The following is a 16171-nucleotide window of genomic DNA, read 5'->3' as shown; positions in this document are numbered from 1 at the left end:
TATAGTAGTTATATTCTTGTACATAGGAGCAGTATTATAGTAGTTATATTCTTGTACATAGGAGGTAGTATTATAGTAGTTATATTCTTGTTCATAGGAGGTAGTATTATAGTAGTTATATTCTTGTACATAGCAGTAGTATTATAGTAGTTATATTCTTGTACATAGGAATAGTATTATAGTAGTTATATTCTTGTACATAGGAGTAGTATTATAGTAGTTATATTCTTGTACATAGGAGTAGTATTATAGTAGTTATATTCTTGTACATAGGAGTAGTATTATGGTAGTTATATTCTTGTACATAGGAGTAGTATTATAGTAGTTATATTCTTGTACATAGGGGCAGTATTATAGTAGTTATATTCTTGTACATAGGGGTAGTATTATGGTAGTTATATTCTTGTACATAGGAGTAGTATTATAGTAGTTATATTCTTGTACATAGGGGCAGTATTATAGTAGTTATATTCTTGTACATAGGGGTAGTATTATGGTAGTTATATTCTTGTACATAGGAGCAGTATTATAGTAGTTATATTCTTGTACATAGGACCAGTATTATAGTAGTTATATTCTTGTACATAGGACCAGTATTATAGTAGTTATATTCTTGTACATAGGACCAGTATTATAGTAGTTATATTCTTGTACATAGAAGCAGTATTATAGTAGTTATATTCTTGTAAATAGGAGTAGTATTATAGTAGTTATATTCTTGTACATAGGAGCAGTATTATAGTAGTTATATTCTTGTACATAGGGGTAGTATTATAGTAGTTATATTCTTGTACATAGGAGTAGTATTATAGTAGTTATATTCTTGAACATAGGAGTAGTATTATAGTAGTTATATTCTTGTACATAGGAGCAGTATTATAGTAGTTATATTCTTGTACATAGGACCAGTATTATAGTAGTTATATTCTTGTACATAGAAGCAGTATTATAGTAGTTATATTCTTGTAAATAGGAGTAGTATTATAGTAGTTATATTCTTGTACATAGGAGCAGTATTATAGTAGTTATTTTCTTGTACATAGGAGTAGTATTATAGTAGTTATATTCTTCTACATAGGAGCATTATTATAGTAGTTATATTCTTGTACATAGGAGTAGTATTATAGTAGTTATATTCTTGTACATAGGACCAGTATTATAGTAGTTATATTCTTGTACATAGGAGTAGTATTATAGTAGTTATATTCTTGTACATAGGACCAGTATTATAGTAGTTATATTCTTGTACATAGGAGCAGTATTATAGTAGTTATATTCTTGTACATAGGACCAGTATTATAGTAGTTATATTCTTGTACATAGAAGCAGTATTATAGTAGTTATATTCTTGTAAATAGGAGTAGTATTATAGTAGTTATATTCTTGTACATAGGAGCAGTATTATAGTAGTTATATTCTTGTACATAGGACCAGTATTATAGTAGTTATATTCTTGTACATAGGAGCAGTATTATAGTAGTTATATTCTTGTACATAGGAGCAGTATTATAGTAGTTATATTCTTGTACATAGAAGCAGTATTATAGTAGTTATATTCTTGTAAATAGGAGTAGTATTATAGTAGTTATATTCTTGTACATAGGAGCAGTATTATAGTAGTTATATTCTTGTACATAGGAGTAGTATTATAGTAGTTATATTCTTGTACATAGGAGTAGTATTATAGTAGTTATATTCTTGTACATAGGAGCAGTATTATAGTAGTTATATTCTTGTACATAGGACCAGTATTATAGTAGTTATATTCTTGTACATAGAAGCAGTATTATAGTAGTTATATTCTTGTAAATAGGAGTAGTATTATAGTAGTTATATTCTTGTACATAGGAGCAGTATTATAGTAGTTATATTCTTGTACATAGGAGTAGTATTATAGTAGTTATATTCTTGTACATAGGACCAGTATTATAGTAGTTATATTCTTGTACATAGAAGCAGTATTATAGTAGTTATATTCTTGTAAATAGGAGTAGTATTATAGTAGTTATATTCTTGTACATAGGAGCAGTATTATAGTAGTTATATTCTTGTACATAGGAGTAGTATTATAGTAGTTATATTCTTGTACATATGAGTAGTATTATAGTAGTTATATTCTTGTACATAGGAGCAGTATTATAGTAGTTATATTCTTGTACATAGGAGCAGTATTATAGTAGTTATATTCTTGTACATAGGAGTAGTATTATAGTAGTTATATTCTTGTACATATGAGTAGTATTATAGTAGTTATATTCTTGTACATAGGAGCAGTATTATAGTAGTTATATTCTTGTACATATGAGTAGTATTATAGTAGTTATATTCTTGTACATAGGAGCAGTATTATAGTAGTTATATTCTTGTACATAGGAGCAGTATTATAGTAGTTATATTCTTGTACATAGAAGCAGTATTATAGTAGTTATATTCTTGTAAATAGGAGTAGTATTATAGTAGTTATATTCTTGTACATAGGAGCAGTATTATAGTAGTTATATTCTTGTACATAGGAGTAGTATTATAGTAGTTATATTCTTGTACATAGGAGTAGTATTATAGTAGTTATATTCTTGTACATAGGAGCAGTATTATAGTAGTTATATTCTTGTACATAGGACCAGTATTATAGTAGTTATATTCTTGTACATAGAAGCAGTATTATAGTAGTTATATTCTTGTAAATAGGAGTAGTATTATAGTAGTTATATTCTTGTACATAGGAGCAGTATTATAGTAGTTATATTCTTGAACATAGGAGTAGTATTATAGTAGTTATATTCTTGTACATAGGACCAGTATTATAGTAGTTATATTCTTGTACATAGAAGCAGTATTATAGTAGTTATATTCTTGTAAATAGGAGTAGTATTATAGTAGTTATATTCTTGTACATAGGAGCAGTATTATAGTAGTTATATTCTTGTACATAGGAGTAGTATTATAGTAGTTATATTCTTGTACATATGAGTAGTATTATAGTAGTTATATTCTTGTACATAGGAGCAGTATTATAGTAGTTATATTCTTGTACATAGGAGCAGTATTATAGTAGTTATATTCTTGTACATAGGAGTAGTATTATAGTAGTTATATTCTTGTACATATGAGTAGTATTATAGTAGTTATATTCTTGTACATAGGAGCAGTATTATAGTAGTTATATTCTTGTACATATGAGTAGTATTATAGTAGTTATATTCTTGTACATAGGAGCAGTATTATAGTAGTTATATTCTTGTACATAGGACCAGTATTATAGTAGTTATATTCTTGTACATAGGAGCAGTATTATAGTAGTTATATTCTTGTACATAGGAGTAGTATTATAGTAGTTATATTCTTCTACATAGGAGCAGTATTATAGTAGTTATATTCTTGTACATAGGAGGTAGTATTATAGTAGTTATATTCTTGTACATAGGAGCAGTGTTATAGTAGTTATATTCTTGTATATAGGGGCAGTATTATAGTAGTTATATTCTTGTACATAGGAGCAGTATTATAGTAGTTATATTCTTGTACATAGGAGCAGTATTATAGTAGTTATATTCTTGTACATAGGAGTAGTATTATAGTAGTTATATACTTGTACATAGGAGGTAGTATTATAGTAGTTATGTTCTTGTACATAGGAGCAGTATTATAGTAGTTATATTCTTGTATATAGGAGTAGTATTATAGTAGGTATATTCTTGTACATAGGAGTAGTATTATAGTAGTTATATTCTTGTACATAGGAGTAGTATTATAGTAGTTATATTCATATACATAGGAGTAGTATTATAGTAGTTATATTCTTGTACATAGGAGCAGTATTATAGTAGATATATTCTTGTACATAGGAGGTAGTATTATAGTAGTTATATTCTTGTACATAGGAGTAGTATTATAGTAGTTATATTCTTGTACATAGGAGTAGTATTATAGTAGTTATATTCTTGTACATAGGAGTAGTATTATAGTAGTTATATTCTTGTACATAGGAGGTAGTATTATAGTAGTTATATTCTTGTACATAGGAGCAGTATTATAGTAGTTATATTCTTGTACATAGGAGGTAGTATTATAGTAGTTATATTCTTGTTCATAGGAGGTAGTATTATAGTAGTTATATTCTTGTACATAGCAGTAGTATTATAGTAGTTATATTCTTGTACATAGGAATAGTATTATAGTAGTTATATTCTTGTACATAGGAGTAGTATTATAGTAGTTATATTCTTGTACATAGGAGTAGTATTATGGTAGTTATATTCTTGTACATAGGAGTAGTATTATAGTAGTTATATTCTTGTACATAGGGGCAGTATTATAGTAGTTATATTCTTGTACATAGGGGTAGTATTATGGTAGTTATATTCTTGTACATAGGAGTAGTATTATAGTAGTTATATTCTTGTACATAGGGGCAGTATTATAGTAGTTATATTCTTGTACATAGGGGTAGTATTATGGTAGTTATATTCTTGTACATAGGAGTAGTATTATAGTAGTTATATTCTTGTACATAGGACCAGTATTATAGTAGTTATATTCTTGTACATAGGACCAGTATTATAGTAGTTATATTCTTGTACATAGGACCAGTATTATAGTAGTTATATTCTTGTACATAGAAGCAGTATTATAGTAGTTATATTCTTGTAAATAGGAGTAGTATTATAGTAGTTATATTCTTGTACATAGGAGCAGTATTATAGTAGTTATATTCTTGTACATAGGGGTAGTATTATAGTAGTTATATTCTTGTACATAGGAGTAGTATTATAGTAGTTATATTCTTGAACATAGGAGTAGTATTATAGTAGTTATATTCTTGTACATAGGAGCAGTATTATAGTAGTTATATTCTTGTACATAGGACCAGTATTATAGTAGTTATATTCTTGTACATAGAAGCAGTATTATAGTAGTTATATTCTTGTAAATAGGAGTAGTATTATAGTAGTTATATTCTTGTACATAGGAGCAGTATTATAGTAGTTATTTTCTTGTACATAGGAGTAGTATTATAGTAGTTATATTCTTCTACATAGGAGCATTATTATAGTAGTTATATTCTTGTACGTAGGAGTAGTATTATAGTAGTTATATTCTTGTACATAGGACCAGTATTATAGTAGTTATATTCTTGTACATAGGAGTAGTATTATAGTAGTTATATTCTTGTACATAGGACCAGTATTATAGTAGTTATATTCTTGTACATAGGAGCAGTATTATAGTAGTTATATTCTTGTACATAGGACCAGTATTATAGTAGTTATATTCTTGTACATAGAAGCAGTATTATAGTAGTTATATTCTTGTAAATAGGAGTAGTATTATAGTAGTTATATTCTTGTACATAGGAGCAGTATTATAGTAGTTATATTCTTGTACATAGGACCAGTATTATAGTAGTTATATTCTTGTACATAGGAGCAGTATTATAGTAGTTATATTCTTGTACATAGGAGCAGTATTATAGTAGTTATATTCTTGTACATAGAAGCAGTATTATAGTAGTTATATTCTTGTACATAGGAGTAGTATTATAGTAGTTATATTCTTGTACATAGGAGCAGTATTATAGTAGTTATATTCTTGTACATAGGACCAGTATTATAGTAGTTATATTCTTGTACATAGAAGCAGTATTATAGTAGTTATATTCTTGTAAATAGGAGTAGTATTATAGTAGTTATATTCTTGTACATAGGAGCAGTATTATAGTAGTTATATTCTTGTACATAGGAGTAGTATTATAGTAGTTATATTCTTGTACATAGGACCAGTATTATAGTAGTTATATTCTTGTACATAGAAGCAGTATTATAGAAGTTATATTCTTCTAAATAGGAGTAGTATTATAGTAGTTATATTCTTGTACATAGGAGCAGTATTATAGTAGTTATATTCTTGTACATATGAGTAGTATTATAGTAGTTATATTCTTGTACATATGAGTAGTATTATAGTAGTTATATTCTTGTACATAGGACCAGTATTATAGTAGTTATATTCTTGTACATAGAAGCAGTATTATAGTAGTTATATTCTTGTAAATAGGAGTAGTATTATAGTAGTTATATTCTTGTACATAGGAGCAGTATTATAGTAGTTATATTCTTGTACATAGGACCAGTATTATAGTAGTTATATTCTTGTACATAGGAGCAGTATTATAGTAGTTATATTCTTGTACATAGGAGTAGTATTATAGTAGTTATATTCTTCTACATAGGAGCAGTATTATAGTAGTTATATTCTTGTACATAGGAGGTAGTATTATAGTAGTTATATTCTTGTACATAGGAGCAGTATTATAGTAGTTATATTCTTGTATATAGGGGCAGTATTATAGTAGTTATATTCTTGTACATAGGAGCAGTATTATAGTAGTTATATTCTTGTACATAGGAGCAGTATTATAGTAGTTATATTCTTGTATATAGGGGCAGTATTATAGTAGTTATATTCTTGTACATAGGAGCAGTATTATAGTAGTTATATTCTTGTACATAGGAGCAGTATTATAGTAGTTATATTCTTGTACATAGGAGTAGTATTATAGTAGTTATATTCTTGTACATATGAGTAGTATTATAGTAGTTATATTCTTGTACATAGGAGCAGTATTATAGTAGTTATATTCTTGTACATAGGACCAGTATTATAGTAGTTATATTCTTGTACATAGGAGCAGTATTATAGTAGTTATATTCTTGTACATAGGAGGTAGTATTATAGTAGTTATATTCTTGTACATAGGAGCAGTATTATAGTAGTTATATTCTTGTATATAGGGGCAGTATTATAGTAGTTATATTCTTGTACATAGGAGCAGTATTATAGTAGTTATATTCTTGTACATAGGAGCAGTATTATAGTAGTTATATTCTTGTACATAGGAGTAGTATTATAGTAGTTATATACTTGTACATAGGAGGTAGTATTATAGTAGTTATGTTCTTGTACATAGGAGCAGTATTATAGTAGTTATATTCTTGTATATAGGAGTAGTATTATAGTAGGTATATTCTTGTACATAGGAGTAGTATTATAGTAGTTATATTCTATTTTTTTTTTTTTTTAAATGTAGATTGTGAGCCCCACATAGAGCTCACAATGTACATTTTTCCCTATCAGTATGTCTTTTTTGGAATATGGGATGGAAATCCATGCAAACACGGGGAGAACATACAAACTCCTTGCAGATGGTTTTTTGCCCTTGGTGGGATTTGAACACCAGGACCCAGCGCTGCAAGGCTGCAGTGCTAACCACTGAGCCACCGTGTGGCCCCCAGTAGTTATATTCTTGTACATAGGAGGTAGTATTATAGTAGTTATATTCTTGTACATAGGACCAGTATTATAGTAGTTACATTCTTGTACATAGGAGTAGTATTATAGTAGTTATATTCTTGTACATAGGAGTAGTATTATAGTAGTTATATTCTTGTACATAGGAGTAGTATTATAGTAGTTATATTCTTGTACATAGGAGCAGTATTATAGTAGTTATATTCTTGTACATAGGAGCAGTATTATAGTAGTTATATTCTTGTACATAGGAGTAGTATTATAGTAGTTATATTCTTGTACATAGGAGTAGTATTATAGTAGTTATATTCTTGTACATAGGAGTAGTATTATAGTAGTTATATTCTTGTACATAGGAGGTAGTATTATAGTAGTTATATTCTTGTACATAGGAGTAGTATTATAGTAGATATATTCTTGTACATAGGAGCAGTATTATAGTAGTTATATTCTTGTACATAGGGGGCAGTATTATAGTAGTTATATTCTTGTACATAGGAGGAGTATTATAGTAGTTATATTCTTGTACATAGGAGCAGTATTATAGTAGATATATTCTTGTACATAGGGGCAGTATTATAGTAGTTATATTCTTGTACATAGGAGCAGTATTATAGTAGTTATATTCATATACATAGGAGTAGTATTATAGTAGTTATATTCTTGTACATAGGATCAGTATTATAGTAGTTATATTCTTGTACATAGGAGTAGTATTATAGTAGTTATATTCATATACATAGGAGTAGTATTATAGTAGTTATATTCATATACATAGGAGTAGTATTATAGTAGTTATATTCATATACATAGGAGTAGTATTATAGTAGTTATATTCTTGTACATAGGAGCAGTATTATAGTAGTTATATTCTTGTACATAGGAGCAGTATTAGAGTAGTTATATTCTTGTACATAGGAGCAGTATTATAGTAGTTATATTCTTGTACATAGGAGTAGTATTATAGTAGTTATATTCTTGTACATAGGAGCAGTATTAGAGTAGTTATATTCTTGTACATAGGAGCAGTATTATAGTAGTTATATTCTTGTACATAGGAGTAGTATTATAGTAGTTATATTCTTGTACATAGGAGTAGTATTATAGTAGTTATATTCTTGTACATAGGAGTAGTATTATAATAGTTATATTCTTGTACATAGGAGGTAGTATTATAGTAGTTATATTCTTGTACATAGGAGCAGTATTATAGTAGTTATATTCTTGTACATAGGAGGTAGTATTATAGTAGTTATATTCTTGTACATAGGAGGTAGTATTATAGTAGTTATATTCTTGTACATAGGAGTAGTATTATAGTAGTTATATTCTTGTACATAGGAGCAGTATTATAGTAGATATATTCTTGTACATAGGAGCAGTATTATAGTAGTTATATTCTTGTATATAGGAGTAGTATTATAGTAGGTATATTCTTGTACATAGGAGTAGTATTATTGTAGTTATATTCTTGTACATAGGAGGTAGTATTATAGTAGTTATATTCTTGTACATAGGACCAGTATTATAGTAGTTACATTCTTGTACATAGGAGTAGTATTATAGTAGTTATATTCTTGTACATAGGAGTAGTATTATAGTAGTTATATTCTTGTACATAGGAGTAGTATTATAGTAGTTATATTCTTGTACATAGGAGCAGTATTATAGTAGTTATATTCTTGTACATAGGAGCAGTATTATAGTAGTTATATTCTTGTACATAGGAGTAGTATTATAGTAGTTATATTCTTGTACATAGGAGTAGTATTATAGTAGTTATATTCTTGTACATAGGAGGTAGTATTATAGTAGTTATATTCTTGTACATAGGAGTAGTATTATAGTAGATATATTCTTGTACATAGGAGCAGTATTATAGTAGTTATATTCTTGTACATAGGGGGCAGTATTATAGTAGTTATATTCTTGTACATAGGAGGAGTATTATAGTAGTTATATTCTTGTACATAGGAGCAGTATTATAGTAGATATATTCTTGTACATAGGGGCAGTATTATAGTAGTTATATTCTTGTACATAGGAGCAGTATTATAGTAGTTATATTCATATACATAGGAGTAGTATTATAGTAGTTATATTCTTGTACATAGGAGCAGTATTATAGTAGTTATATTCTTGTACATAGGAGCAGTATTATAGTAGTTATATTCTTGTACATAGGAGTAGTATTATAGTAGTTATATTCATATACATAGGAGTAGTATTATAGTAGTTATATTCTTGTACATAGGAGCAGTATTATAGTAGTTATATTCTTGTACATAGGAGGTAGTATTATAGTAGTTATATTCTTGTACATAGGAGGTAGTATTATAGTAGTTATATTCTTGTACATAGGAGGTAGTATTATAGTAGTTATATTCTTGTACATAGGAGTAGTATTATAGTAGTTATATTCTTGTACATAGGAGTAGTATTATAGTAGTTATATTCTTGTACATAGGAGTAGTATTATAGTAGTTATATTCTTGTACATAGGAGGTAGTATTATAGTAGTTATATTCTTGTACATAGGAGCAGTATTATAGTAGTTATATTCTTGTACATAGGAGGTAGTATTATAGTAGTTATATTCTTGTACATAGGAGGTAGTATTATAGTAGTTATATTCTTGTACATAGGAGTAGTATTATAGTAGTTATATTCTTGTACATAGGAGCAGTATTATAGTAGATATATTCTTGTACATAGGAGCAGTATTATAGTAGTTATATTCTTGTACATAGGGGGCAGTATTATAGTAGTTATATTCTTGTACATAGGAGGAGTATTATAGTAGTTATATTCTTGTACATAGGAGCAGTATTATAGTAGATATATTCTTGTACATAGGGGCAGTATTATAGTAGTTATATTCTTGTACATAGGAATAGTATTATAGTAGTTATATTCTTGTACATAGGAGTAGTATTATAGTAGATATATTCTTGTACATAGGAGCAGTATTATAGTAGTTATATTCTTGTACATAGGGGGCAGTATTATAGTAGTTATATTCTTGTACATAGGAGGAGTATTATAGTAGTTATATTCTTGTACATAGGAGCAGTATTATAGTAGATATATTCTTGTACATAGGGGCAGTATTATAGTAGTTATATTCTTGTACATAGGAGCAGTATTATAGTAGTTATATTCATATACATAGGAGTAGTATTATAGTAGTTATATTCTTGTACATAGGAGCAGTATTATAGTAGTTATATTCTTGTACATAGGAGCAGTATTATAGTAGTTATATTCTTGTACATAGGAGTAGTATTATAGTAGTTATATTCATATACATAGGAGTAGTATTATAGTAGTTATATTCTTGTACATAGGAGCAGTATTATAGTAGATATATTCTTGTACATAGGAGGTAGTATTATAGTAGTTATATTCTTGTACATAGGAGTAGTATTATAGTAGTTATATTCTTGTACATAGGAGGTAGTATTATAGTAGTTATATTCTTGTACATAGGAGTAGTATTATAGTAGTTATATTCTTGTACATCGGAGCAGTATTATAGTAGTTATATTCTTGTACATAGGAGTAGTATTATAGTAGTTATATTCTTGTACATAGGAGGTAGTATTATAGTAGTTATATTCTTGTATATAGGAGTAGTATTATAGTAGTTATATTCTTGTACATAGGAGGTAGTATTATAGTAGTTATATACTTGTACATAGGAGCAGTATTATAGTAGTTATATTCTTGTACATAGGAGCAGTATTAAAGTAGCTATATTCTTATACATATTCCTGTAGTAGTGGTATTACAGACGTTTTTGTAATCAGGAACTGTACATAGGAGTAAAAGTAGAGTGTTTAAATTTTGGTTGATCCTAGGGGTCCAGTTCCCTCCACCAATACAGGAAACAAAAGGTCAAAGGCATTGCCCGGTTTCTCACCTTCTTGTGCCATCTTTTTCTATCCTAGTATCTTCTTTCTGGAACACTGAACATTTTTTTTTAAATTTGATATATTCAGCTTAGTTTAGGAGGACAATGGCTGAATACGCTGTAAACCTGACAAGTAATTTTATGATCCATGACTGTGCAATTATCAGTTCTCTTCCTCACGTCCTCTTATTGGTTCACAAAAAGTGCTGAACTCGGGAGATGTTCCTGAGTAGCGGAGGACGGCCCTCCCTGAGTGCAGACAATCTGTGCTCTTCCTGAGGCATAACAGCAGGGATATGTGGAATATAAAGCAAGCTATTTAATAAAACTCATTGAATACATCAAAAGTCAGCATATGGGTCAGAGAAAAAGTAAGTGAACCCTTTTACCTGTATTTAGGACAGATACAAAGCAATTAAACTAAGTCATAACAGTTCTACTCTTCATGCCCCTTATTATGTTAAGTAAACATCTACAATGTGAGGGAAAAAGTAAGTGAACCACTTTTTTTTAAAGGGGTTTCCCCACTAAAGACATTTGTGGCACAACAGGAGCAGGACGTGTCATAAATATCTGATAAATATGGGTCCTACCTCTGGGGGACGTGCATCTATCTAGAGGTAGAACCAGCATCCAATGGGTCTAATGGCAACTAATGGATACATATACACCATGTGTAATGGACAGTGGGCTGTGCCCCCACCATGCCACCTAACCAGTTGGACTTTGGGCCACTCCCAAGGGTGTTGTCTAAGTAGTCTCCCTGGAATTCACCCTTTATTCCTTGAATGGAGATCTGGACATTAGTGCAGGGAGACTAACTCTCTGAGTGGTCCAAGTAAAGGCAGCAACTGGCCACGAGTAGACAAGTACAGGCCAAGTTTGTGGGAGCGTGGACACCGTTCAGAGTCATAAACAGGGTGAAGGTCAGGGTGGGCAGAACTGGTTGAGAAGTCAAAGATGGGCCAAGGTCAGAAACAGATACAAAGTCAGGGAACAAGCCAAAGTCCAAACCATCAGCATGCAGGACAAACCAGCAGATAACCTCCAAGGAACAAGCCAAGCTGTGAACTTATATTGTTCAGGCACTAGGGGCACAGTGGATCAATGGTTTGGCAACACTCTTAAGCAGGTGAATGTTAGAATGTGTTCATTGGCCCTTCGAGAATCAGTAAAGGAGCTGAAAAGAAAGGACAAAAGATGGAATAGGCAAGCAAGGAAGATGTCAGTGAGGAACAGAGGTACATTGGCATCTGTGACCTTTGAGAGTTATCGTATGCTGAAGGGCATGCGACGCCAAAACTCAATTTGAGAGTGACCTTGTAGCCAGTGTTAGACCATGGGTCAATTTTCTTTCCCTTATGACATTTTAAGAGGTCCAGTGAGCATATAACATTGGAAGGAATCCATACATTGGTAACTTCTTAGATACTCGAAACAAAATATTCACAGTGCTCAACCCCTTAAGGTCTGGTTTAAGGCTTCAAACTAGGAATCGTTCATGAAATGATTCTGCACATCAATGGTAGCCAAGGCTTGGTCTTCTGGGCTCCATTGTAGAATCTTTATCCTGGGTCCAAAGCCAGTGGCCTTTGAGGACCCTGCTATCCTCTTATGGGGCAGAATGTGGTTATAGCCTACCCTATCCACCTATGTGTGACTTTAAAGTTTGTACCCCCCCCCCCTCTAGATATATCTCTGAGTAGAGATGTATGAACCTTGTGGAATTCATTTTAAGAATGTTCTCGAGAGTCACACGCCAGTTGTGTTTTTGACCAAACTTGTCCAGTCCAAACCAAAAGTTCTTTTATTATACTCTGGGTTGTCTTTAGACCACAGAGTATAATAAACCAAAGCTCAGGATAGCTGCAGTGAAATAATAAACACTAAAAACTCACCTTGCCCCACCTCTCCTGTATTGCCTCATTACACCTAGTGATCCTTGGCTTTCATCTGCTGACCTCTTCAAGTGTCTTGGATGACATCATGGACCCCAGGGGACTGCTGAGGTCAGCAATTGGGACTCAGCAGTCATGCTGAGCATGCTGACATCATGACGCTTGCGTCAAAGCATCTCATGTGACTGTTGAGGTCCATTCACTGGCCTCAACGGTCCTCCAAGGCTCTGGTCATCACCCTAGGGACCAGAAGAGGACAGCAATGGAATGATGGACACTGCAAGGGGGCCCAGGAGAAGTCGAGGAAGGCAAATATCAGAGTATATTATTTTATCGCACCTCCCATAAGCCTCCACTTATTATACACTGGACTCCAGAGTGGTTAAGGGGTGGAGAACCTCAAAAACCTCAGATATGGCCAAATCCATGATTTTTGGAAGATTCGCAATGAACCCAAACTGGTTCACTCATCTCTACTCTGAGATTCAACTCTACTGAGGTCAATCAAGGTGGCATTGTGGCATTTTACCAAAATCTAGGCCAGTATCCACCATTACATTTCAGAAATATTAGATACCCAACTACAGTAATATCCGATATGTCTAAATGGCACCACAGAAGACCTCAAAAAGTTGAAGACGGCTCTAAAAGTTCGATAGGGATATTTTTTAACCTTCAAATTTGCCCACGTCCTGAAATAAGTTGCAATCTGTAGGACAATCCCGTAGTGAAAAGTCACACGTCGGCTTCTTTTTTTTTTAACCTGATTTGCATCTTCATCGGGGATCAGTCAGATCTGTGTCTTTTGTTGTGTTGAAAATTGTTCCTTTTTATGTTACCACCTTAGATATCCATAGGAAATGAGTCTGGAGAATATGAATGATGGAGGGGGTGGAGGTAACTGCTTTCTTAGGTCTCTCCTGGATTCCCATATTGACCTTCTCCTACAGTACCTCATGTCTCATTTGAGCAGGGGGGGTTGTCCTTTTGGGATTCTTTTGTCTTCGCTCCAGTCTTGACGTCAAAGGAATCCATAATTGTGAGCTGTGTAACGATGAGCCTTCTATTCTATTGTATTAATAAGTAGGACAGCTGCCTCCAATCTCCCCGTACGTCTTTAATTGATCTTTGCTGCCCACCAGGTCTCCGGGGGTCTCTAGAACGGCTACAGCTGGAATATGTCGATATTGTATTTGCGAATCGTATGGATGCCAATAGCCCAATGGAAGGTACAGTCATCTTTCTCCTACCTCTTCCCTTTCTTCTGTCATTTAGTCGTACGTCATGGTCATATATATGTTTATCGGTTACGGTTGGGAGATTTTTTGGATCAATAATTTTTGAGATATCCTAATTGGAATATTTTGAGCAGCCCGGGGCGTAACAGGCGATGTACCGATAGTGAAACCTGGAATGAAACCACCTCCACGATGAGCAACGTCAATGGCAAGATGTAAAAATAGAAGGTCATGAATATTGTCCTCTTCACGATGACGTCCAACTCTTTATTGGTCTTTTAGAGATCTATATTCGGTTAACCATTTCCTTTCCACTTATCCTTCCCCCCTCCATCATCCACCAATGTAGGCTTCAGCGTCCCATCTACTGTAACGGCACTGACATTACACTGCTCGATGCGCTAGTCTGCCCAAGGAGGTGAAAGGGACAACCAACTCTTCGCAACATCGTCCAAAAAACTGTTCTACAGAAAACATCTTTGCAGGGGTTAAAGTGTATGCGGGTAATAGCTTCTATAGACAGAGTTGGAGCAGCAGCCCTGCAGAGACACTTAAAGGGATTTTGTCTGGGTGATTTGGGACACTACACCGCCCACAGGCCCTTAGGGTGTTTAGTGTCCCAAATCACGCTGTAATAGTTCGATGAGGCTCATCTCTAGGTAAGTATAAAGACTTAATTTAATTGTGGGCATAGATGGATTTAAAAAGGGGTGATTTGGGACATCAAACTCGCGTTCCACAAGGCCATGCGTGTAGTTTAGTGTCCCAAATCTCTTAAAAGAGGACCTTTCACCATCTCCTTCAACCTCAATTCTTTGTATCCTTCAATAGATGCCGCTCCACTGATTCCAGCACAGTTGGGATTTTTCCTCTAGCTCCCACCTGACGAATTGCTACTGTTAAAGGGATTGTCCAGGATAACCCATTTTTTGATATGGGGAGGTGAAAAAAAAAACAACAACTCACCTGTCCCCAATGCTTTGGTGTCTTTCACCACATTACGGTCCTGATGCTCCGCTGTCTTGTTCGGGCAGAAGTGATTGGCCTCCAGGAAAGATCACATAATGTCAAGGGTGGTGTTTGTAATGTTCTGGTTCCTATACTTAGACTGTTGAGGCCTCTACTTGGCCTAATGGGTCACGAGAGGTGGGGACTTCTGCGAAAACAAGACACCGGTGCAGCAGGGCCGGTTTGAAGTTGGAGACAAAGGAGCACTGGCAACAAAGGAGTATGTTTTGGGGGTTTTTATTCACCTTCTTCAGCCTCATATAAAAAAATGGGTTAACCCTTTTAGCTACAGAACTTGATATGCTAACTCAGCTCTTTACTATCAGGCCTTGACTGGAGAAGATAATCTGGGACCAACCACTTGACAGTACAGATCATAACTGAAACAATTGCTCCAGAAATGGTGAGCGCTAGAGAAAAAACTCGAACTGCACCAGAATCGGTGGAGTGGCGTCTATTGGATGATGCAAAGAATTAGAGATGGTGGAGGTGGTGGAAGGTTCTCCTTATAGCTTCTATTGTGGAAATGGGTGGCTTCCACCACTACTAGCCATCTCAGTCAGGCGGTGCCTGTTTTCTCGTTTCCGACTCCAAAGCTCCGGTTTGCTCTTCTGTTTGCCAACATTAATTTGCCAGGACAACCAGCACCAAAAGATAATGTGGTCTTGGGACCAATTTAAAGAGCCTTCTGCCAAATATTTTTCTTTGCCAGTCCTGTTCTTCTTGCTGACCTCTGCTTGACACTAGATAGTTTGACTCTTCCCTTGCTTTGTCCTTTGGATCCACGTATGGTACTGACTTGGGCT

At 32.7% G+C, this 16171-nt stretch overlaps 1 protein-coding gene across 3 annotated transcripts in view; it reads left to right on the top strand.

The window, feature by feature from the left end:
• KCNAB3 (potassium voltage-gated channel subfamily A regulatory beta subunit 3) overlaps positions 1-16171 on the top strand; it is a 112510-nt gene that overhangs the window by 84833 nt on the left and 11506 nt on the right. For all 3 annotated transcript variants that reach the window (XM_075272452.1, XM_075272455.1, XM_075272454.1), the window contains exon 8: positions 14262-14348. In XM_075272452.1, the coding sequence (XP_075128553.1) occupies positions 14262-14348 (87 nt within the window). The remainder of the gene's footprint in view (positions 1-14261; positions 14349-16171) is intronic.

Source organism: Leptodactylus fuscus, chromosome 5, assembly GCF_031893055.1.
Source record: "Leptodactylus fuscus isolate aLepFus1 chromosome 5, aLepFus1.hap2, whole genome shotgun sequence".
Classification (NCBI taxonomy): Eukaryota; Metazoa; Chordata; class Amphibia; order Anura; family Leptodactylidae; genus Leptodactylus; species Leptodactylus fuscus.
The sequence above is the reverse complement of the archived record's forward strand: the minus strand, read 5'-3'. Positions and strand labels throughout refer to the sequence as shown.